At 35.0% G+C, this 25129-nt stretch overlaps 1 protein-coding gene across 2 annotated transcripts in view; it reads left to right on the top strand.

Annotated features, from left to right (window-relative positions):
* The window catches only part of LOC110115789 (putative E3 ubiquitin-protein ligase LIN-1), a 61107-nt gene extending 37976 nt beyond the window's left edge, over positions 1-23131 (top strand). For both annotated transcript variants that reach the window (XM_020849158.2, XM_020849157.2), the window contains exons 6-17: positions 6373-6514; positions 16468-16713; positions 16830-17127; positions 18735-18856; positions 19454-19573; positions 21629-21760; positions 21852-21974; positions 22162-22272; positions 22344-22490; positions 22558-22683; positions 22763-22879; positions 22964-23131. In XM_020849158.2, the coding sequence (XP_020704817.1) occupies positions 6373-6514; positions 16468-16713; positions 16830-17127; positions 18735-18856; positions 19454-19573; positions 21629-21760; positions 21852-21974; positions 22162-22272; positions 22344-22490; positions 22558-22683; positions 22763-22879; positions 22964-22981 (1702 nt within the window). In that variant the 3' untranslated portion in view covers positions 22982-23131. The remainder of the gene's footprint in view (positions 1-6372; positions 6515-16467; positions 16714-16829; positions 17128-18734; positions 18857-19453; positions 19574-21628; positions 21761-21851; positions 21975-22161; positions 22273-22343; positions 22491-22557; positions 22684-22762; positions 22880-22963) is intronic.
* The last annotated feature ends 1998 nt before the right edge of the window (positions 23132-25129 follow it).

Genomic DNA, 25129 nt, shown 5'->3' with positions numbered 1-25129 from the left:
GAGCAAAGCAGCCATACCTACTAATGAGTTTTTGAAGTACAAAAAACTTACAAATGAAGACCGGTGTGCTAGAGGCTGTCTAGAGAGTGAGAGTCTGGAACACATCTCGGTTCGTTGCATAGAACTGCAGAAGATCATAAAACAAATCCAGAGCTGGGGAGTTTATATTCCTGTTTTTTATTCTATTGATGAATGCTTAGTTGAGCTGAGAATTCTATCTTCAATTAATCCAAATACAGCTGGGCTCTATTGCAATGCTGTGTATTATAATTGGAAAAACAGGAATGCTGTTAAACATGGGAAAACTGTTGTTCCCATCTCTATTCTAGCAGCTGATGTGCTATTTTCGGCTGTTAAAATATCTAATCCTTTCATTGATAGCTCGGGTGCTAATCTCCCTAGGGAGTTTCAAACCATTTGGCACCCTCCACCGCTTGATTGGATAAAGATTAATGTGGATGCTTCTCTACTTACTTCTTATAGTGCTGGAATTGGAGGTTGCTTTAGAGACTATAAAGGGAGATTATTGATTGCTTTTGGTGAAAGAAGAACACATTGGGATATAGCTAATCTTGAGCTTGATGCTATTATGACACTTAGAAGACTCATTCAACCGTGGATGCTTGAAAGTAAAGGAATAATAATTGAAGGTGATAACATCAATGTTATCAATTTCATTCAACATTCGTTGAATAAGGCTAAATGGCAAGGATATAATCGGATTGAGGAGGATTTTCTCTTCTTAACTGACTTCAATAAGGTAATTCTTCATCATGTTCGTAGGAATTGTAATAAAGTAGCTGATTTGTGTGCTACTTTGGCTAGAGATAACAACTTTTACTTTGATAGTTCTTCTTTTGCTAACATTCCTTCTTCTTTTTATTCTCTTTTGAAGAAGGAATGTGAGCATTTTCTTTAGTTTGTATCTAGCTCTTTTTTCCTATTAATTGTAAATTGCATTCATCAAAAAAAAAAAAAAGAATCAATAGGATATGATTGATAGGGCACAAAGCCCTCTGTTAACTAAGGTGGATTCAAATTTTTCCCCCTTAGACAAATATCCAGCCTAGGTTTACAAGATACCCTTGGATGAAGCAACCCATGGCTGCCGACAAGGATCCTTCTATCAGGTTGGGTCAACTACCTCCTCTGACTAAGTAGACCAGGGACAACGATGGCCCGGGACTACGAAACCATGGGATCTTGATCGTGTCCATCATTCATTCCCCCACTATCCGCTTTAAGTACAAGATGGTGCAATTTATATTTTTAGTATCAAACTTCTCAAATATCTCAACCCAAATTTCCAAATATCCAAACTTTTCATACACCTATGCCCATGTTACTACTATATGCCAGATAACACGTATTTCCACATATCTGATTGACGACTAGCCTTAATCGAAAGTTCTCTCTCATTATTGGGAGGGGTAATTAACTATAGGGGCTTGCGCCTATAGGAAACCAGAACTCAGATCATAAAGTCCTCGCAAAATGAGGGCGAAATCTCTGGGTAGTGTCTTATCCCAAACTCATCTGCCTTCCAAAATTTACCCCGGAATATATTCCATTAAAACTCCCTCGCCAAAGAAAAGCAACAAGCGGGTGGAGACCGGGGCCGAATTTTCGGAGCCCACAATCTACTAATTGCTCTTCAGTCTTACAGTGTTTGAGTTTAATCTCCTGGCTTCTCTCAACTTCTCTGATGAAGTGATATTTGATTATAATGTTTTGATGACAAAGTATTTGGTTCTGCCATTAAAAACTAGATTTTTCACCATTGTACTACCTAATTTGCTATCACAGTAGAGTTCTATGGCTTTTTTTTGTGGTTCAGCTATGTCTTCAAATATGCATTTTAGCCATATAGCTTGCCTTGTAGTCATTTCTGCTGCAATATACTCTGCTTCATTTGATGATTTTGCAACTATTTCATGCTTATTTAATCCCCACAAAAATATTCTAGAACCTAGTGTGAATGCATATCCTAATGTGCTCTTCATATCATCCAGTGATCTTGCCCAATCACCTTCAGTATATCCTAGTAAATTTGAGTTGGGAGTAGATTCATACTAGATGCCATAGTCCTTTATTTCTTACAAATATTTAAGGATTCTCTTAGCTGCAACTTTGAGAATTTGTCTTGGACTTGCATGAATCTTGAGAGTAAACTTGTTCCATACATGATATTTGGTCTTATAGCTAATAGATAAAGAAAACTTCCAATGAGACTTTGATAGATCATATTGTTTGCCTTTGATGCATTATCTTCTTTCATGAGTGCCTTATGTCTAGTGGAGTAGCTACTGTCTTGCCACCATTCATCTTAAATTTCTTTAACAGACTTTCTATATACTTCTTTGGGAGATGAAGATCTCACCTTCTTTCTGACGTGGCTCTATCTCGAGAAAATAGTGCATCAAACCTAAATCAATCATCTCAAATTCTTCATCATATCTTTCTTAAAATCCTCAATCATTCTATCATTGTTTCCTATATAGATTAGATCGTCCACATATACGAAGAGAATGAGTGTATTGTTTATACCTTGAGTCTTCATGTATAATATTGACTCACGTTTCCTCCTCCCGAAACCTTACTCCATAAAGTAGTTGTTGATTTAGTTGTGTCAGGCTCTTGGAGCCTACTTTAACCCATAGAAAAGCTTTTTTTAGCATCAGAACTTTGTCTTTTTGTCATTATATGATAAATCCTGAAGATTGTTCTACACAAATCTATTCTTCTAAATAGTAATTCAAGAATGCTGACTTCTCAACTAGTTGATAGATCTTTCACTTCTTTGTACTGAAAGTGCTATCAATGCCCTTATTGTTTCAATCTATCAATTGGAGCAAATGTCTCATCCTAGTTAACTCTAAATTGTTGTATCTCTTAGAAAATAGGCTTGCTTTGTTTTTTTGAATTGATTCATCTGGGCTGATCTTTGCATATAGACCCTTTTTACTCCAATTACCTTTTTTCTTTATGCGGAGTCTACTAGCTCCCGTGTCTTATTCCTCTAAATTACCATTATTTCTTCTTCCAAAGATTTTTTTCATACTTTCTTTGCGGCTTCTTCAAAGCTTTGTGTCTCTATGATTTTCAAATTATAATACTCACAAATCTCTGCTAGAGTTTGTTCTTCTAGGCGGTGCTTTTGAGTTTGTAACTTGAACTGGCTCTTGAGTTGACGCTCAAGTTGGATCATTTATCTCTTCAAATTGTTGATGTGTTGATGACTACAAGTTGATACTTTTTTGTTTAACTTTTCTATCTTTCAATTATATGCCGCATCTTCTTTGAATTCCACATCTTAATTAATGATAAGCTTCTTTATTCTTATGTTATAGATTCAATATCCTTTAGATTAAATACTATAACCTAAGAAAATTCCTTTTTTCTGGTTTTTCATCTAGCTTACTTCTCTTATGTCATGAAATATAGATATAACAAATACATCCAAAGACTCTGAGATGCTTTGCGGAGGCTTCCTTCCACTCCAAGCTTCAACTGGTGTTTTGTTTTTCATTGTTTTTAGATGGACATCTATTTAGAAGATAGACTGCAATATAATATGTCCTTGGCCCAGAAGCACTTTGGAAGACCATTATCTATCAACATAGCTCTAGCCATTTCTATCACAGTCCTATCTTTTCTTTCAGGAACTCCATTTTACTTCGGTGCATATCCGACTGTTAGTTGTCGCTCCATACCATCTTCACAAACTTGTTGAACTCATTTTAGATATATTCTATTCCTCCATCACTTATTAGTGTCTTCAAGTGAAAGATGTTTTGCTTTTCAACATAAGTTTTGATTTTTTTTTAAATCTCAAATATTTATGATATTTCATGCAAGAAGTAAACCTACATCATTCTTTTATAGTCATCAATGAAAAGATTGAAGTACTTGTTTTGCTCAAGTGAAGGAGCATGCATTGACGCGCAAACATCTCTGTGAATTAGCTCCAGTGGCTCCATAACTCTCCATGTTTTGCCTAATGGAAATGGTTGTCGATGTTGTATACTAAGCAAGCATCATTCACAAGCACCATTAATCTCTTTTATTATTGGTAAAATTTTGATCATACTCTTATGGTGGAGAATATTCAACCCATGGAAATTAAAATGCTCTAGCCATTTGTGCCATAATAATAACTCTTCCACTTGTGCCTTCATTGCCACTTCATTTGTATATCTCCACTGAATAAGAAAACACCTAATCTCTTTCATTTTGATCTTTGCTATTTGAAGGGATTTATCTTGCTTGTCATAACTTGTGCAAATATCTCCGTCAAAATATAAAGAAAACATTTTATCCATTATTTGGCCCATGCTAATATGTTTTCTCCATCATTTGGCCTGTGCTAAATAGATTTTGATCAATGTTCGAAATCAGAAGTATATCATTAATGAACCTCTTCCCCTTTTTTATGTCAATGGTAATGGCGCTTTTGTCAGTTGGCTCTATGAAGTCACATTTGACATTTGTCTTGATTTCATCAAGACTACAAAATATATTCTCATTTTTCATCATGTCCTTCCTAAAACTACTATCAATATACCAAGTATCTTCCTTCTCTTCTAATGCAACTTGACAAACATAGAAGAGATTTTTATCATCGTCTCTCATATAAAAAATTAGTTAAATGATTTTTCTTCAAGCGACAAGCACTTTCTATATGTTCAAATTTTTTACAATTTTGGCATTATAGGTTTTCCTTTAAATGAACAATTCTTCTCCAAGTGACTTTTCCTTTTACAAATGCCAAATGGAGAATAATTGTTATTTTTTCTTTGATTCTTTTAACGTTTAGTAATTGCTTGTGAATTTCTCCCAAATTGTTTTGATTTATAAGATTGCAAATTTGTTTTAGATTACGATGTATTTTTTGTAGAGATCTCATTCCGCCTATTCTATCTTTTTTCAAGTGCTTCAAGCGAGCCTATTAACTCTGTTGGTATAAAGGCTTTTATATACTTTGATCTTTTGATTGCGTAAATTATTATATCAAACTTTTTTTATAAGAAATTAGTATCTTTTCAACTCTGTCCTTATTAGAAATTGTAGCTCCATATGCTCCATTTGGTTACTATTCTTTTATTCTAGAGTAATCTTTTGCACTCTCATTATCATTTATTTTAATATTCTCAAATCTCATTTTAGATTCTGCAGCTTAATAGCGCGTACCTTTCTAGTTCCTTGAAGCTCCACCTGCAATGTATCCCATGTTTGTTTAGCAGTTACATGCCCATGATTCGTGGAAAGAAGCCATGTGCTGTTACTCCCAAAATAATGCTTGAAAGTCCTTTTGTTCATTTTCTTCGAGCACCTTCCTTTGATTTGCCGAAAGAATCATCATATATTCTGGAGTATTGAATCATTCTTCAACTTTCTTCCACAAATTTTGGGAGTAAAATATATATATCTTCATTTTGATGGATCAAAATCATAGTTTTGTTTGGAAGATTGGAATCGGGATGATAGAGCGGTTGGAGCTTTCCATTGGATTTAGGCAAGATTTCTACAACGCCCAATAAGTGATTGAGCAAGGCTTTGATACCAAATGTTGAAAATAATTTTGAAGAAAAGTAGATAGGAAAGCAATGAGTTAAAAAAATTTTGGATGAGAGAATAGAACTTTATTACTAATTTTTGCTAAATAGTTTTTAGCATGACTTACAATATTATGGCATTACCTATTTTTAGGTATTAAAACTAAATTTAGAGACTTCTATATTATAGCAATTTTAGAGTCTAATATTCTAGATACTTCTACCAACACTACTCTAGAGTTTTCCTAATTTATTACATATATCCTAGAATCTTTTTCTTTGGACAATACTTTATTATGTGTAGAGTACTCTAAAAATTTTGAGAAATAAAGATTTAATCTTATCACATGAAATAATAATAAGAATCGTAACAACTCTTCATGGCATGTCAGTTTCAAGAAAACAAAAATATACGCATCCAACACTACTGTACCAGTAGTTAAAAGAACACTGCATTAGAAATGAAATTTTTTGCTTTGTGCAACATTCTTAAATTTGTAATTATTTAATTGCTTCAAAACTTCGATTAAGGAGAATAGCATGGGCATGGAATATAAAAAAAATCGTAGTTAAGAAACCCATGGTCACACTACTTGAAAAATGCCGTTGATACTGCACTTACATGTTTATTTTATATGAAAATCACTATCAGCGAGAACTTCAAACAAGAAAATAAGTTTATTATAACTGAAATTCTTGGTCATGTAACGAAAATCATACAAGACAACTGTTAAACATGTATAAGGAATAACATGTAGAATTTAAAATGCAATGCATCTTTTGTCACATGCTAAAGGTTATTTTCGGCTTTAATCAGGTCATCAGCAATTAAACTACTATATCAGATACGAGAAGTGGAGATGAACAACATCAAGCCAATCCTACTAGCATGTGTCAAACAAGATAAAAATGAGAATCAACTAATAGCAGCAAACATTCTTCTTCAGCTGGATATTCTGGTATGGTCGCCCATGTATCAGTGAAATAAGTCTTTCCAAGAACTTTGGATCAAATAAAAAGGAAAATAGATTGACAGGACAATGGAATTTTGAGTAGAAAACCCAGTTTTCATTGACTCACCATGCAATGTATGTCCCAAATACCGTATTATATCTACAAAAATTGTGTGATTTAAAAAAAAAATTCTTAGGTTGCAATAAACAAAAAAAGAAATGAGAAATTTAATTTGATATTTGAAGATGCCTTCCCCAAGCAAGCCCATGGTGCTGGATCCAAAGGTATCAGTGGGTGATACCTAACTTTACTAACATGTCTACTTGGTGAGCTAGAACCTATGTGAAAATGCAGAGAGGAGAGTAAAGCTATAGAGGAAGAGAGAATATGCAAAATGCTCAAGAAAATTATAAATCGCAAGCTAGCATAGAATCCAATAGAATAGTCATGACCTTTTATTTATAGGGTTTTGAGAAAAGTACAACTTTACACAGACTACCAGGAACACATGTCATTCTTTGATTAGCTAAAAAAGAGAGAGATCAGAAGAGGCTCCTGACAAGTTATCTTTTGGCAGGCTCAATAATACCGAGTGGACGAGTAGGCTTGGACGAATCTTCAAGCGAGTACTGAGATGGGAAGACCTATGACCAATGGGCTTGCTGGTATTACCAATGATTTGTGTGAGAGATCTTAGATCGCTTGAGAAGATAAGAGCATGTGAGATGTTACGCGAGAAGGGAAAGGCTTTAAGTGGAATGGTCCAGACGAAATGACTTGACAATCCCGTGAATAGGTGCATTCTTGTAGCTGAGCATGGTGAGCTTGCATGAGAATGATCACTCTCCGAGCGAGCGAATGACTTAGATCGTGGTTTCGATACGTGGCAAGTGTCTAGTTATTTGTTTGATGAGGAATCCTCAAATGGCTCAATAAAAAGGGGATATCCATGTCGGGTCTAGGCGAGTAGCACATGTTGATTATATTAGTTGAATTCTCTTACAGGTTCCAAGCAAGGTGCGCCTCTTGTGTTGTTAGGCAGTTCCAGCTATGGGTCCCATTGGAGGTCGAGTTTCTCTATCATGACTTGTCGTCTATGTGCTAAATACCAGTGAAGGCATATGTTAGTATATATTTAGTTCTCTGATTTACTCGGCTCTTTCATAGGCGAGTGGAGAAAAGGATAAACGAATAATATTAGATGTGACTATCAAATATGGAGGAAAGTAAATGTAGAGTTACTGACCTATTTTTAATGTAGCCTCAGTGATTTTGTTAACCTCACATTAATCAAAGTGATGTGACACTAGCCTACAATTGGCTATTTTATAAATAAGGGGCTTGTGCCAAGTAAGTTTTACTTTTTTGTTTCGGTGATTTAACATATTGTGAGTCTTGAGAAAATGAACCTTCCTAACATAGACTGCTCTCATGTGAGGGCTTGGAAGATGATCGCTTTCATCAAGGATAAGCTAAGAGGATGGAGAAGGTGACTGGGATCTCATCGAGTAGAGAAGTTAAAGGCAACTCCAAGGCCGCACAAGAATCCAACAAACTCGATGTCTCCCGTCTTATGAAGAAGAGTAGGGCTAACTTTGGAGTGGCGATTGTAGCATGTTGTGTTAACTGTGGTGATTGGTGATATTGAGACTGCCACTATGGGTGGTGGTGTCGATCCTTATATTAGGATTGTTCTGCTTCTTAATGAGGATGATGAGCCTCTTGGCATGTTGCTAAAGGTGCTAGTGATGTTTGGCACCCAATAGTAGAGAATGTGGAGGTCTCCTCTACTGAAATTGACGCTAGTTCTTAAGTGCATCTATTTGGGGTGAGAAAGAGAAAATTAAAAAATTTTAAGTATTTGGAAATAGCGTTATTAGGAAAAAAAGACATGCAATATGAGAGAGCCTTTAGTCTGTGTTTACTCAAGAAACCTAATGTGGCATTCACCAAGCGACAAGAGATGAAAGATTTTGTAACAGTGGGTGCTCTCTCGATGCTTGAATGGGAATATCCTGTGTGATAGAGTGCTGGTTGTGCCTCATACTTTATTAGATCTTTCGATTGAAGAGATTTTGCTATTAATTATAAGGGCATTGCCTATAGAGGAAATTCAAAATATTGAGCCTTTGTGACTGGCTAATCTCACAGGTGATAGAGAGTAGGCAGCGGGTGTACACTCTTGAATACCTATGTAGATACCCGTTCGTAGGTGTCTTGTAGCCTGCAAGTTACGGTCGAGTCGAGCGAATGGAGGATGCAGTCCACTCTCGAAGATACTCGTTTGAGGGAATCACTCAAGAGCCGGAATGAGCTTAACTCTTGAGCATAGTGGACCAAGACCAGTCACCACTATCAAGCAATCGCCACCAAGAGGGCGACCTCAGAAGTTCCTCTCAGCTAGGCAACCCTTATTCGTCTAAGCCAAAATTGAGATCCACATATCTATCACATCTCGGCGCTACCAAGATACAATGTCTGTCCCCAAAAAAAACTCTCCATAAATGATCCAAAGACATCCTCAGATGTTACTCGCCTCTCGCCCTTTCACCACAACAGGGTGACTCAGATTACTCAATCTACCATCCACAGCAGGCAAACAACACTCGCCTCTCACCGCCTCAATGGGGCGACCACAATATTCGACCTAGTCCATCTCACCCTCTCAGATCGCCGATGTGCTCGCCACCTCCAAACTATCGAAATAAACTGATGGGACAACTACGTATAATATCCCCACTTCTGTTTCCTTTCGAATCCTATAAAGGAGAGGAGGAAGGCAATGAAAAGTGTTCGACTCAGATTCAAACTCGAAATTTAGACTCGTACATCTGATCAAAGAATCTAATTTTTCTCTAGAATTCCATACTGAAGATCCTATGGAGATTCCTTGAATGAAAACTCTACAGTAATGTTGACGAAACATTTGGAGCTTGCCAATAGCCATGTCAATGTTGAGGAATACAACCGAGTGTTTGAACCTATTGCAACTGTCTCATGCCACCATCCTTTTGCAAAGAGCAACCTTCCTCCCATAAAGGCACAGGACGGTATTAAATCTCAAGGGAAGAGAAATCAAGCACCCAACTTCCAGCACGAAAAAAGGTATCCCAATCCTTATGACGTTCCCCATGTCTTCATTTTTCCATATGGCTGAACACCACATGCATCAAGATCTAGAAAGACACACCGAGAGGTTGCTCACTTATCCTCACGAGTACTTAATGTATACTCCGCTGAGAGTATTCATGGTCGAGCTTGTTGAGGCAATCAAGAATAAGGAGTTCTTTGAGGGTCCGGTGTATATGAAGATCCAAACGACTCTATAACACAACTCGATATTATGTGTTCCACAAGGACCAAGGGCATGACACTAAAGAATGCCGACACCTGGGAAACCTAGTCGAAGAACTCATCAAGAAAGGAAAACTTAAAGAATTCAAGCTCGCCAATCCAAAACTGCAACCAGGGAAAGCTCCACTCGAAGAAACAACGAATGAGCCAAAACCAGCTCGATCTATTCACATCACAGAGGTTGTACCCGTAATACAAGAGGTGACCAAAAAAGCACACTTGCACCTTCAAAGAAACCACGAATTGCCAAATTTCAATACTTCCCCATGCTCCCAATATGTCGATGATGCCTAAGTAAACTTCAGCAATAGAGACAAACCTGCTAGAGATGACTAACAAAACTTCCATATCCTTCATAGCCCTCATCGCAAAAATGTTAACTATGTTGACCCCAAGCCAGAGAAAGCCAAGGGAGTATGAGCACTAGCACCTGTACAGCAACCCTCCCAGAACGTCGTAGAAAAGCATAGGGACAGTTCACTTAGACTTAACATATTTTATCGAACTTTCAGTACCCGCTATCACGAGAGGTGACAAAAAAAAGCACTCCTAAACCTTCAAAGAAGCCACAAATTGCCAAAGTTAGTACTGCCTCATGCTCCCAATATGTCGATGATGCCTAAGTAAACTTCAACAATATAGACAAAGTTAGTATGTTGTTGTTCGTTTGTACTTCTTGTTTAAGTTATGACTAGTCTACTATTTTGCATTTATTTTTTTTATGCTCATGTTTCTTATGCTTTTTTATTTTGTTGCTCAATTTTCTTCTATTCACTTTATCTCTCTTTTTAAAATAAAAAAAAGTATATATATATATATATATAGACAGGGCATAGGGATACAGTCGTATGGATAAGATAGAATACTTTTTATTTTATTTTATTTTATATATATATATATATATATATATATATATATATAAAATTAAAAAAAAACTCTCCTTATTTTCAAAAAGTTCAACTAGCAAGGCGGTTTAGGAAATAACAAAAATAATTTTAAGTTATTTAACAACAATATTTGTCATCATCAAAAGGGGGAGATTATTGCAAATATGAACCCAAGTCCTGGGATTTTGATGATAACAAATATTATTTGACTCCTTAATATGCTATCTCCTGTTAATTACTATTATTGCATATATGTTCCTCTTGTGCACTAGCATTTCAGATTCACCGTACACTGTGCAAAAGTGTTTAGCTCAAGATTAGATAGAATAGGATTAAACTGTCTTCAAGAGTCTGTATTTTTGCTTTTTCTTATTTCTACATTTCTTGAGTCAAAATTATATATTTGGTGGATATTAAACTTAGTGATCATCCACACACACACTCAAGAGAGTGAGACAGTGACAAAATTAGAAGTTCAATTTGTTAAACTATTCATACTGTATGATCAGTTAATCAGAAAATCATTAAAATGACTAATTGCAACAATTAAAGCAATTTGAAATAATCGTACTGTATGATCTATATCGTACATAACAATCAGTTGTAATCAAAATCCCAGTCGCCAATCACAATTTAAGCAATAATTTAAAATTCAAAATTTGTACAAATCATATGGTACGATTAGTATTGTATTGTACAATGTAATTAAATCTTGCCTAAATTAATCTTATAATTAGGGAAATAATTTTGGTTAATTTGTCCAATCAGATCATACAAGACGATTGAACCCCATCGTACTGTATGTCTCGATCATTGCATATGATGATATTTTATCATAGTCAATCGTACGGGACGATAATCCAAGTTGTTTGAACTAATCGTATTGAATGATCAGCACAATTTATTGAATTGATCGTACAACGCCTTATTCTTCATACAGTACTAATAGAATTATTTGAACTAATCGTATCGTACGATCTTGGATCGTACTATATGATCAGAGTCGCCAAAACTAAATTCTAGGGCTTTTTGTGAGGCCTTGTATTTAATCTCTTTAATTATACTTATTTCTGGGTGTTTGAATGCTGAGTGTTCTTGAGAAAGTGCTTGGAGAAGGGGATCTAGGAGAGCTTGTGTATGAGAGAGAAGTAGTGTGAAGGGTTCACACGGTTGCTCCAAGCGAGTGTATTTCCTTATTTCTTCCAAATGTTTGTCTAGGTTTCTTGGGTGGCAATGGGAAGAAGTTCTTCAGCTCAAAGTCGTGATTCTCTGCCATCACCATGAGGGTGAGAAAGGAGGTCAAATTCTCAACCGCACTAAGTTGGTGAAAAGATTGTAAGGGCTTTTCTGCCTAGTTGTAGGGGCTAAATAAGAGACACTAAAGCTTAGTGAAATACTTAGAGACGAGGACTCCAAGAAGGGGACATATGTCATTGTTTGAACGAACCAATATAAAATTATGTTGTGCTAATTCTAATTTCTTATTTCTGCACTTTATTTTTTCTGCATTTTATTTCTGTGATAATATTCTTGGTGATAAACAATAATTAATGCTTCGTTCTATTGATTAGACTATCATTATTATTATTTTGACTTTTTGATAAAATTATTAACTTTTGCATCAAGTGATAGTTGTTACTTGTTTTTAATTACTGAAAAAATTCAAAAATATAAGTGTTGTATTTTGAAGTAAGAAATTAGTTTCTAAATTCATCAATTCACCCTCTCTTGGTGTGCCTAGGGACATTTCACTTAAGCTTAACATCCTTTATCAAACTTTAAGTAATCACGAGAGGTGACAAAAAAGGCACTCCTGCACCTTCAAAGAAGCCATGAATCACCAAAGTCAATACTGCCTCATGCTCTCAATATGTCGATAATGCCTAAGTAAACTTTAGCAAAAAAGACAAACCTATAGGAGATAACCCCCTCAATGAAGTCATTATTGTTACTGCTTTAATCACCAAACTACCAGATTGGCAGTAACCTGATCGATACCAGAAGCTCGGTTAACATAATCTTCAAAGCCATCCTTAGCCTTAGCAAGATGGATTTGATTGCTTCTTGACATGCCCCTACCATGGGAACCCTCTCCAGATTCTCAGTGGAATGCTGGGAGACCAAAGGTGTAATCGCCCTACCAGTCACCTAGGGCCAGGGAGACAAACAGTACACCGCCATGGAAAACTTCATCACATTCAAAGCACCAGCCACCTACAACACCATATTCGGCAATCCATTTATGAATACCTTCCAAGTAGTGGTATCTACTTAGCATGTTTACCTTAAGTTCCTAGTAAACGGGAACGGAAACCCCGTGAGAGGTGATCTTGCTCAATTGCATACTTACTACATGTGGCCACTATGCCTCGAAAATACTTTCGAAGAAATTTCATAGCTAGATAGAAAGCGAGGAACAGGCCTTGAGGCAATTGAAACCATCGAAGAAGTACCTACAACAGAAAATCAACAAGGAAATTCCTTCAATATGCGACATGAAATGGTGGTGTCACGGCATTATAAGATGAGCTAATGCCTCAGCGCTGTTGAGCATGCTCTGTTGCGGCACTTTGCTGACCCGACGTATCAATTCACAAGTGCATCGCTCGGCTGATTCACACGGCTCCGAATTTTGCTAATTGCTCTACCATGGATGTGTAATCTAGCAATGTGACATTATAATGCTCAGAACTCTGATGCTCAAATTCTTGAGACTAAGGTGCTGCGACACTGATTTTTGGTGCTATGGCGTTGACCTTGGCTCCGCTGAGCCGTTGAATTATTTGCCATTTTTTCCAAGGCGCTGGCACTGTGATTCCCAAATCTGATGTCGCGACACTGATAATTGGAGCGCTGAGGCGATGGTTCAATACTTGAGAATTTTTTTCACCTTTTCTTGAGGTTTTCCAACATAATATCAACTAAAACATTACATTTTCACTAATTCTTAATATAATAAAACAATACAAAATTTACACTTAACACTAGGTCTATTTGATGAGCTAATGAGTTAGAACTTATGTGAAAATGGAAAGTAGAGAGCAGAGCTAGAGTGGAGGAGAGAATATGTTGAATGCTGAAGAAAACTATAAATTCAAGCTAGCACTGAATCCAATAGAATTAGTTAAGAAGAAAAAGATCTAAAACTAATCCTCATCACTCCTTATTTTTAAGATTCTGAAAGCTACAGGAAAAGCGACCAACGGACTTATTGATATTGCAGGCGATTTATGCGAAAGATCTTGAATCACCTGAAAAAGAGAGGGGCAAGTGAGATGTTGCTGCGAACAGGGAGAGGCATCATGTTGGATGGTTGTGGCTAGATGAGTTGAGGGTCTCGTAAAAAATCACTTTTCTATAGCTGAGCTTGCATGAGAATGATCGCTTCGGAAGAGAGCGAGTGATTGAGATGGTGGTCAAGATACATGGCGAGTGCAAAGTTACTAGTTGATAAGGAATACTAAGTCTGACCCTTAAAAGAGCGCGCTCCTTGGCGGGACAGGGTGAGTAGCACCTACATATTGTATTGGCAAGTTATCTTGCAGGTGCCAAGTGAATATTGCCTCTCAGATCATTATGCGAGTTCTAGCTATGGTCCCCCCTTGAAGGTTCATGATCTGCCAGCTACCTGCTAAATAGCTTTGAAGGCATATTCAAATATACAAATGGTTATGTAGGCTTATCATCCCTTTCTTTGTCCATAGATACAACTATAATCAGTGCCTGAATAAAAAACTGCAAGCAACTCTAGAATTCTTATATGGCATTTATCATCCCTGTATATCTTTAGCGATATTAGATTTCTTTAGTAAATATTATATTCTGGTTCAAGCCTTTACGTTTGGTTCATTTGGAAAAGCATTTAACTGAGGTCCTGACCTAGGGTGATGTAGAACGAACATGCGAAGGAGCTTCTTAAGAGAATTAAAAGTGAATGACAACATAATTTCAATTAATATCTTATTGAGATAGCAAGAAAATCATTAAAGAAATCGTGTTATTAACTAGCTTAGGCGAAGAAGTATGCGTAGATTGACCAAAACTCATGGATAAACAATGATAGTAGCAACACCAAAAGCTATTAAACAACAATCCGTAATTTAATAACGAGAAGTTCACCTTGGGGATTAACCACTCAACTAAACAAGGCTTAGCGGGAGAAGATTTTCAGCACACCAAACGATGCCACGAGGAAGGTCGCAATGCCAAGGGTCTTGAGCCACGGAGAGGTTGCCGGTGGTGGAGGAAACACGGGCGGCGTGCTTTCAATAGTCCACTCGTAATCTTCGAACCGCTCGTCTATGATGTCGATGAGTGTGGGTAGGATGCGGTTCAAGTAGTTCTCCACCGTTTCGTCGAATCCAAACCCGACGTCAAAGAAGGGAGAGCGGATGGGGTGAATATATCCCTCGTCGTCGAGCACCAATCCACTATCAAGCTCCGGATCCGCCATGCATAATCGAAATAGAGGTGGAAATGCATCGCCTTCTTTTTCTCTTGGCTTCTCAATTCACAAAAGAAGGAGAGAGAGAAGAGGGGTCGGCGGGATTCCCATGGAGAGAGGGTGAAGCCGGCGGGTGCAAGGTGAAGGGAGCTTGGGTTTAGAGAAATTAGGCTTAGTGGAGAGTGTAGGGGGATTAATCAAAATCTGAAAATTAATTTCAGTTTTGATTAAAATTGAGAGGGAATTGACTTGGATTTTGAATTTCAAATCCAAGGGAGTTATGGTATTGATTGGGGAATTAATGGGAGGAGTAAGGAGGGGAGGCCGGCGGTTTCAAGAGAGGAGGGATTAATTTAAAACCTGAAATTAATTTCAGGTTTTAAAGGAATTAGGAGGGAAAAGTAATTCGAAATTGATTTCAAATTCAAGCGTCATCAATGCCTTAATGATGGCATTAATGGGGCTCCTCCAAAGAAGAGGCCGGCGGCATGCTAAGGGGAGAGAGGGGGAAATCCAAGGGAATAAGCTTCCAATTTAGGATGATGACGTGGCAATAGGTTTCATAACTCCAATCTAAATCAAATTGAAATTGAATTCCATCATGAAAACTTTTCGAAATTGGATTTTCAAATTAGGAAAGAATTTGAAATTTGAAATTCAAATTTCAAATTTGAAGCAAGCGGAAGGAGGGGTTGGACGGGTGGGGGAAATCGCCGGCAAGGTGGCCGGCCTGGACCGTGGAAGTGGCCGGCGGTGGGCTTCCAAGGGGCGGCGACAACTTGGGTTATGGAGGGATTTTCTTGTGGTGGAGCAGAAGAAGATGGATTGAGATACAAACGAGAAGATAGAATAACTTAACCACGAGCCGCGGACTCTTCCAAGGACTGGTGGACCTTGCGATTTGCTCCCCTTGAGCTCTCTCCCTTCGATCTCAAGCTCTCATCCAAGAAGAAAAAGTAGAAACAAAATAATTTTCATTCAAATATTCATTAGCTATTACAAGAGAAAAGACCCATATATATAGGTCTCAAGTAACATGAAGAAATAAAGACTAGATTGTCCTCAAGGCCCCAACATGACTCAACTCAACATAAGGGTACAAAAGGAATACATAAAATAAAATGCATAATAACTAAAAATATAAGCTCTGAATCGTGGCCGTCGATCTGCGATGCTTCCGGCAATACACTTGCTTGAACCTTGGATCGATGTCCTCATCAGGAAAGAGTACTTGTTTAAACAAATATAACATCAATTTTTAACTTTAATGCAGGAAGGAACAAAATGTAGAAGTGTATTCGCAGAAGAAGCAATAGGGGCCTTATTAGGTTCAGTTGTGACAGGAGAAAATCCCAGATTGCAGTCATTATCTTTATTCATCCTTTCAAATATCGGAGGGACTTTTGCCTGGACAGGAGTATCATACACGGCAGCCTGGCTTGTAAATAAAGCAGGATTAAAAGACTCAACTCACAGAAATATGATCAGAGATATTGACTGGCACGACCCTTGCTTACAGGTTCTATATGAATTATATAATGGAAAGAGGGATTACAAATTTACTTACAATAATGCAAGAGAATATTGAAAATAATAGCAGACCTTGTTTGATTAAGTTATTGATATTTCACGCAGGATCCTGAAATGTGTAGCTGGAGTAGAAAGGCAGCAAGAGTACTCATCAAATCTGGGATATCTGTCTTCTGTGCAGTAGCAAAGGGAATTCACAGCGAACGACAGAGCGTTCAACGGGATTGCCTCATCACTACTGCATGGCTTGGAAGTGAAATGGCACTTATTCGGTCAAGGAGCCTCAAGTATTCTGCTTGTGAAATTTTGCTGGATGAAATAGCCGCCTTTCTTCATCCCGGAACACTACTCGATGAAAGGGTTCTAGCATGCCTGAGCGTCTACAACTACACTTTTGGTAAAGGTAGGTGTCCACATCATTAAAAAAATTGATTATTACAAGTACGTAAAATTAGAAGAAAAAAAGAAGAGCTAATAAGGCTCCAGCAAAAAATTTCGACAAAGGAACATATGAGTTTAGCCTTATCGACGGAAAGCATGAACCTCTAAGATGAATTGAGGCATAAGCCTCCTAAAAATTTTATAAAAAATTTTAAAATTTGAGATTAATTTTATATTACAATTACAATGGGGGAATTTATTTTAGATTAATTTTGTATACACAACTCTCCTTGGCCTATTGGTTGAGAGCTAAGGCTTCCAACTAAGAGGTCTAAGGTTCGAGTCTCTGTGTATGCGTTGTGTGTGTGAGTTTGCCTTAAATGACCTAAATGTTCCAAAAAAAAGATTAATTTTGTATACTCAAGGGACCAAATTATAGCAATGTATTACTCTGACGCAATATTGGTCGTAGACGTTTAATCTTGAGACTTTTTTGAGATTTTTTCTTATTACTATTTTCAAAATATTAATAAAAATAAAAAAGTTCATGTTATTTGAGGCGTTCATCTTGTAGGCCTCATGGCATAAAGCTTAGAGCCTTAGAGGCAAAAAATCAAGTGAAAAAATTGTATGACTCACTTGGGACTTAAAAACCTTTAACCACGATTCACTGAATAAGCACCTCAGGGTGAGGCATCTTGAGGCGAGTGCATTAAACATCCTTTTAAATCATGATTTACATTCAAGATTCACAAAATAATTTCCCTAATTGGAATGAAAAAATATCACTCTTTGAGCCATCATTCAATTATACGCAGCTCAATTTGATCTATTAGTTTAAAGTTTTGGTTACTGATCAAGATGTTCTAGCTAGGTTCAAGTCTTATGTATGTAATGTGTATGTGAATTTGTCTTAATTGACATAAATGTTAAAAGAAAAAAAAGAAACATCATTCGTAATGCAAAAAGATTCCTATGTGGCACCACTAACATTTAATATCGACATGATTGATAAGCACATTCGAGGCTCTATTTATATTAGCTGCTAATAATAAGAACAAAGAACTTTACAATAGGTTTTCTAAGAGTTTTAGGCTTCGTTTGGGACAACTTTCTTATTTCTTCTTAAAGTTGCTTTATAGTAAAAAAAATTAAAAATTTTGTACTAAAAAACTGTTTTAAGAAGCAATAAAAAAACCGTCTCAAATAAAGCCTTAAGGCTTTATTTGGAATGGCTTTCTTACCATTTTCAAGATTAGCTTTTTAATACAAATATTTTTCTTCAACAAGAAATTTTATCCTACAAAGATGTTTTAGAAGTAGTAAAAAAGCTGTCCAGATGAAACTTTATTTATCTTCTTTTGCCTATCATCATGATATTTATTAAAAAAAGTTCCTTCTCAGTTTACTATTTTCATACATGATGACATAGAGTACTCATTTAACCACAAGTAGATTAATAACATTATGAAATTTTAAGCAGTCATCATCTTTAGATACTTAAATGTTCAATTCCAACAGCTATATTAAACTATAAAAAGCTTTAACACGCAAACAAAATTGTTTTATTTTTTTTTTCCCTTCTAAATCTAGTTTGTTAAGGTTTACTAAAAAATTGTCATGGTGTAGGCAAAGAGAAACTGCTAAACTTCTCCGAGGGATTAAGAGAATCACTGAGACGACTTTCTGGTGTCACTTGGATGGCTGAAGAATTGCTAAATGTTACTGATTATTTTCATCCAACTAAACCTGTAAGAACATTGACATTTTCCTTTTTTTTATTATTAATAAGGACACAACATGAACAAGTAAATAAAATTATATGTCATCAACATCATCATCCCAACAATTTTCGGTCAGCAATTTTTTTTTTTTGGTAAATATATAGGTACTTGTTAAACGGTGCCTGCGATGATAAATTTATTATTGAGAAATCAATTTAAACAACTTCTATTCATATTACTTCAAATTTATAGGTTCTCCCTCCTAATTCTTGTCACTAATTTCTAATTATTGTCACTAATTTCTATGTTACATATTAGTAAACATTTGAACATTGCATTAGACTAGTATAATGAGGATTTTGATATTTTCTTTTCTTTTCTTTTCTTTTCCCTTAGACTTAATGTTTCATAGAGCATGACTAACTTGGAAAGAAACCTTTTTCTAACCCTATTTCAAATTCTCAAAAAATAAAACTCTCAAAAGTTTCATTTCATATTACCAAAATTATCTTTTATCAACATATATAATAAAAGTCTTTTGTTACTTAAAATGATGCGTAACCGATCTTAATAACAATATTTTTGTGATTAATCTATTTATCTTCTTTCTTGAGCAATGTGCAGAGAGTATCCTGTGTACATACACAAATTTTGGAGATAGTTAACATTGGTAATGGATCTGTAACTGCTCTTGCCTTCTACAAGGGACACCTATATACAGGTTTTTCTGATGGTACAATTAAGGTATGTTTTACTATCAATATATAGTCATTTCAACTTCACATGAAGATAAAATATAGCAAAATATTTGTGAGAAAAATATGATTTGCCTAGTTTTCTATAAAACAAGCTAACTTGAAAGGTTTGGTAATCATGGTAGGCAAAATAGTTTTGTCAAAATTTAATATTATAAAACTAAATGTTTATAAACTTTCTAATAGTAACAACTTCCAGTAAATTAAAATATCCACCAAATAATAAAATTCAATTATGTTCCAAAATAACAACAAAAATATTATTGTTTATATAACATCAATAATTTTTAAATAGATTTTAATTGTAGCTTCCATATGGTATATACAAACTCTCTTCTCACACATTTAATTCTCAAGATTTTGTCCTATAAATGTTGCTTAAATAACAATAACACAACTTGATGAGTTCTTACTCAACTTAGGTAAAATGTTATTCTGAGTTAAAGTAACAAAGAGGAATTGAAAAGCAATCTGTATACCTATTATAATTGAAGACTCAATATAAAACCATAGAACATTTTATTCAAACATGACAATGAAAAGAGGTTTGAAATCATTATTTTACACAATATCAAAGTAAAAAAGAAATGATCATGGCATATAATAGCATATATTATCTTAGCTTATTCTATCAAGCAATGATTACAGGAATATCATCTTATTCTATCATTAAAGATACATCAATATCAATATCTTTTTTCAAACCTTGAACATGCAATCATTTTGCATGTGATTACAAGCATTCCTAACAAATATTTTAAAGAGATGAACTCCATCTTTCTATAATGCACATTATATGAAATATTTTAAATATTTGAAGCATGACATAAAAGTTTTATCATTCTTTTAAACATGATGAATTATTACCAATAATAGAGATAAGTTATATACGATAATGGTGTCAATATCAAATGATGCATTTAATTTAGAGGATAATAGTCACTATAATTTTAAAATATGAACACTCAATTTAACCTCAAATGACTTGCGTTTGCCCTATAGTTCTTAAACTATACCAATTTTAGTTTAATGCCTATAATTGTACATTTTTAAATCATTTTATTTAGATTACATATATATCTTTCTACTATGCTTAATTAAATTACTTAATTATACTTCTCTTTCATTAGAGCATAAAATTAAACTAAAATAGCTATATATTACTTTTAGAATATCAATAATTCAATCCTTTAAAAAAAATTATCTTTTAAATTATATTTTATGTACAACTTCAACATATAATTAAATAATAGACTTTATAAGATCTTCATATTAGTGTACTTATCACCCAAATTACTCTTTACATAAGACAATGCCCCTCTTTATCTCTTTATAAAGAGATAATTTAGGGAAACTAAATATAATAATAACAAAATTATTAAAACACACTAAATGAAACAAACAAAAACATTAGATACCTTTATAGGCTCACTCTAAAAACCCCAGGATAGGAACTACCCAAACCAATTCAAAACCCTTTAGCGATGTTACCACAAAGGTTGTCAATGACTAAGTTTGTGTTACACACTTTTATCACATGAAAAAGATTATGGTGCACCACTTAACAAAAAAAACCATTTAAGCACATGTGCTACAAGAGAGATTTTCCTCTTGGTCTAGCCCAACAAAATCTTTCAACTAACATAGTTGACTGTTGAAGGCTTCTCATGGAGGCTAAATAGCCTCATGGAAGTTTATCCCTTATTTTTAGTTGATCATATACTGGAAGAAACTTCAACTTATAGGTGGTCTTCAATCGACTCTTCTGTCACATGAAGTGCACATCCAGCATGCACGAGCCAAGCATATGGGAGCACAAAGTGCTTCATAATTATAGGATCAAACTATTACAGCTCTGAATAAAATTATAAATTAATAAAAGAAAAAAAAAACAAAATTAAGATATATAAACAATCAACATCTAAACTCCAATCGGAATAGAATACAAAAGATCATTATTCTAGCAAATTATGTTGTTGTTCAAAGAAAAAAAAAGGTTAAACATATTGTATTAAATTTTAGCATTCCATATACGTCCATATAGGTATGGGACATCAAGGAAAAGCAGTCTGTGCTTCTATGGGAGGTCAAGCTGCATGAAAAGTCTATTACTTGCTTCACTGTTTATGAACCAACTGACAACCTTTTAAGTGGATCTGCTGATAAAACAGTCAGGGTAATTAATTACAACTTATCAATTTAGTGAACCTTACTATGAAAAACCACAAGTGCATATAACAAAAACATTTTTTCATGTTTCTTTGCAGGTTTGGAAAAATGTACAAAAGAAATTGGAATGTGTTGAAGTTATACAAGTAAAGGAACCAGTCCAAAAAGTAGGCACTTACAATGAAAAGATCCTCATAGTCACACAAAGTCGTGGTATAAAGGTGATACAACTACTTTCAATTGGTTGTAGATTAGCCGATAACTACATGATGGAGATTTTTGCCAAAAATTTAGTCAATACAATGCCATAAATAGCCCATTCCTCCTATGTCTGTTTGCTTATTATTAGAACTAAGATTTATTGCCATATTGTCTTTTGATATGATGGAAGATGCTAATTTTTCTCAGGTTTGTGATGTATCAAGGAGCATCCAAACAGTTTGCAAGAATAAACATGTCACATCATTTGCTGTCTTTCAAAGAAAAATTTACTTGGGCTGTACAGATTCAAGCATGCAGGTGGATTGTAGTTCAGGCATAAAAACATGATGTCATTTGAAAGGCTATGTGTAACATTGAAATCCTTTCAGGAAATCGACATAGAGGAAGAAAATGAGGTTGAGATCAGAGCTCCCACACCTAGCTGGAAATTTCAAAGAACGCCAATGAATTCAATTTGTGTTTTCAAAGACATGATTTATTGTGCAGGTGCTTCAGTAGAAGGATCAAAAGCGAAGGTAAATAAATTGGTCTACTTTAAAGCAACTATAGAATGGGGGTTTAGTTGATTTGAAATAATTCTAGGAATGGAGAAGGTGGAAACAACCTCTTATCTCAATAAAAATGTCGAGGCAAAATAATGTGCACGCAATGTCAGTGGTTGAAGATTTCTTTTATTTGAGTTGCAGCTCATCTCCAAGTACAATTCAGGTAAACATTTCACTCTCCCATACTAAACATTTTTTTGTAAAGATCTCTATATAGTTTAAAAACATGTTTCTACTATCAGATCTTCTTGAGAGAAAAGCAACAGAGTGTAGGTAGATTATCAGCAGGAAGCAAGGTTATCAGTCTCTTTACGGCAAATGATATTATCTTGTGTGGAACTGAAGCTGGATTGGTGAAGGTGCGGTTAACTTATTTAACATTACTACAATCACGGTCATTTGTAATGATTATTACTGAATATTTTTAACATGTTTAACAACAGGGATGGATTCCTCTCTAGCTGGTAAATGACCAAATACAGCTGAATAACACGATTGTAAGTAATGATCTTAGTATTTGAAATTTGATATAAAAACACGTCAAGTAAAAGAAACTACCAAAAGGCCTAATGAGGCATATCAAATAGATTTTTGTTATGGGTGAAAAGAAATGCAACGGGTTGGAAAGAAGCTAATTGCATGAAAAATTAATTATGTAGTGCTAAAACAAGTTTTCTAAACCATAACCAGTGTTGTTAAATAAGCAGGAATGAACAAGATGGTTACAACCGAAAAACTATTCCTAAAGTATGCACGAATTGTACTACTAGTAGACCACAAGTACAAATACACTAGCAATATAACACTGTTATACTTAAAAAGAGCAGAAAGATAAATATGCTCAAAACAAACTTGACCAAGAAAATGGTCTTCTAGTAATGCGATGGTCAAATGTGAACTGCTACAATGACACAAGCGAAGATAAGCAAATCTTTCATGGGAATAAAACTCATTATTCTTTACATAATATTTCTCTTATTTTTTTGACATTCAGTATGTCATTCCAACTAGACTATCTGCATATCAGGCTATAAGAACAATGAAACAAACACACAATATTTTGCAAACAATGTTTACCATTAAAAAAACAGTTGAAATATAATGCTGACATTGTAATAGGATCTACATCAAATGAGCATTAATACCGGCATAACACTAAACAGTCCAGACCCATAGAACAACAAACATGGAAACTTTATCAAAGATTAGTCGTAAACGGCCTAGATAGATGAAGTAAGAATTATGGTTTGTTGCATTATGCGAAATCAATTAAAATAACGTGCTGAAGATGGGGAAATGTGTAACAAAGCTTTAAAAAATCATGCTTTCAATGTAGCATACAAACAAAGATTTTGCTAGCAATAAGTTTATTGTGGTTCCAATTCTTGAGCAGATTCTTCTTTGTTACCCCCTTGCAAAAGGAAATTCGTGAAATACTGAAGTAACTGACCTGGATCGCCAGGATTTACTAGGAAGGCAATAACAAACATGTTTCTTTTAAAAGAAATAAAATAAAATGAAACTGCAGAAACAAAGGGCGATGTTCGGGCTTTAGTAGCGGATTAAGGCTTCGTTTGGGACGGCTTTTTTATTGCTTCCTAAAACAGCTTTTTAATTAAAAAATTAAAAATTTTGTACTAAAAAGTTGCTTTAAGAAGCAATAAAAAAACCATCCCAAACGAGGCCTAAAAGACAAAAAAGATTGCTCTGGATGGAAAAATGTAAACGGGGATAGCCAATAAACCCGAAGAATATTGAATCATCACAAGGAAACCCCAAAATGAATCACTTGTGACGACTATAATTTTTTTTTAAATTTAACTAAATAAATATTTATAAGTAATTACGGTCAGCTTTTAAAGGGTGACGGTGGGTAGCACTAGTCCACTGAACTAGAACCGATCGCCAATCCACAGGGCGACTAGCTTTACACTTTTTTTTATTCGGGAGCTGAAGCAAGTCTCACGATGATCAGGCGACTAAAATCATTTTTTTTTTTGTTTTTGTGCTGCTCGTGAGTAGGGCACCGAGGCTTGTTGCCAAATTAAATGACAACTCGTTCACCCCACCCTTCTATTTATAAATTGTTATTGCTTACTATGCTTACTAAGTTAAATTTTTTTAATAATTTTTTCTAAGTAGTTTTTTAACATTTAATTTACTTTTATTATCTAACAATTCTTTAATAATTATTTTTTAAAAAATTAAATGTGAGGTTCCTTAAACATTATTTTTTTAGTATAAAATATCAAAGTGCATTAATCTAATGATCATTCCATCTAAATATAATTTTAAAAAAAAATTCTACATCTAAATGTACCTATTTCGACAGATTAAAAGATTAGGGATCCAAAGAAAAACAATTATAAAGTGCACAACTGGAAAGAGAAATTAATATAAAATAAAGTCCATTGTTTGCAAAGATAACCTCCTGGCATTGTTACTACATTCCAAAGATAACCTCCTGGCATGCATTTGTCGGAGGCCGAGGATTTCTTTCTAGAGTGTTATTCTGACATTGTTATTGCATTATAAAATGACATCTTGCATGGATTGGTAGGTTTAACCCTAGTGTGTCATTTGGTATTACAATTGCATTTCAAAAATCA

The sequence above is a fragment of the Dendrobium catenatum genome, unplaced genomic scaffold, assembly GCF_001605985.2.
Source record: "Dendrobium catenatum unplaced genomic scaffold, ASM160598v2 fragScaff_scaffold_1482, whole genome shotgun sequence".
Taxonomy (NCBI): Eukaryota; Viridiplantae; Streptophyta; class Magnoliopsida; order Asparagales; family Orchidaceae; genus Dendrobium; species Dendrobium catenatum.
The sequence above is the reverse complement of the archived record's forward strand: the minus strand, read 5'-3'. Positions and strand labels throughout refer to the sequence as shown.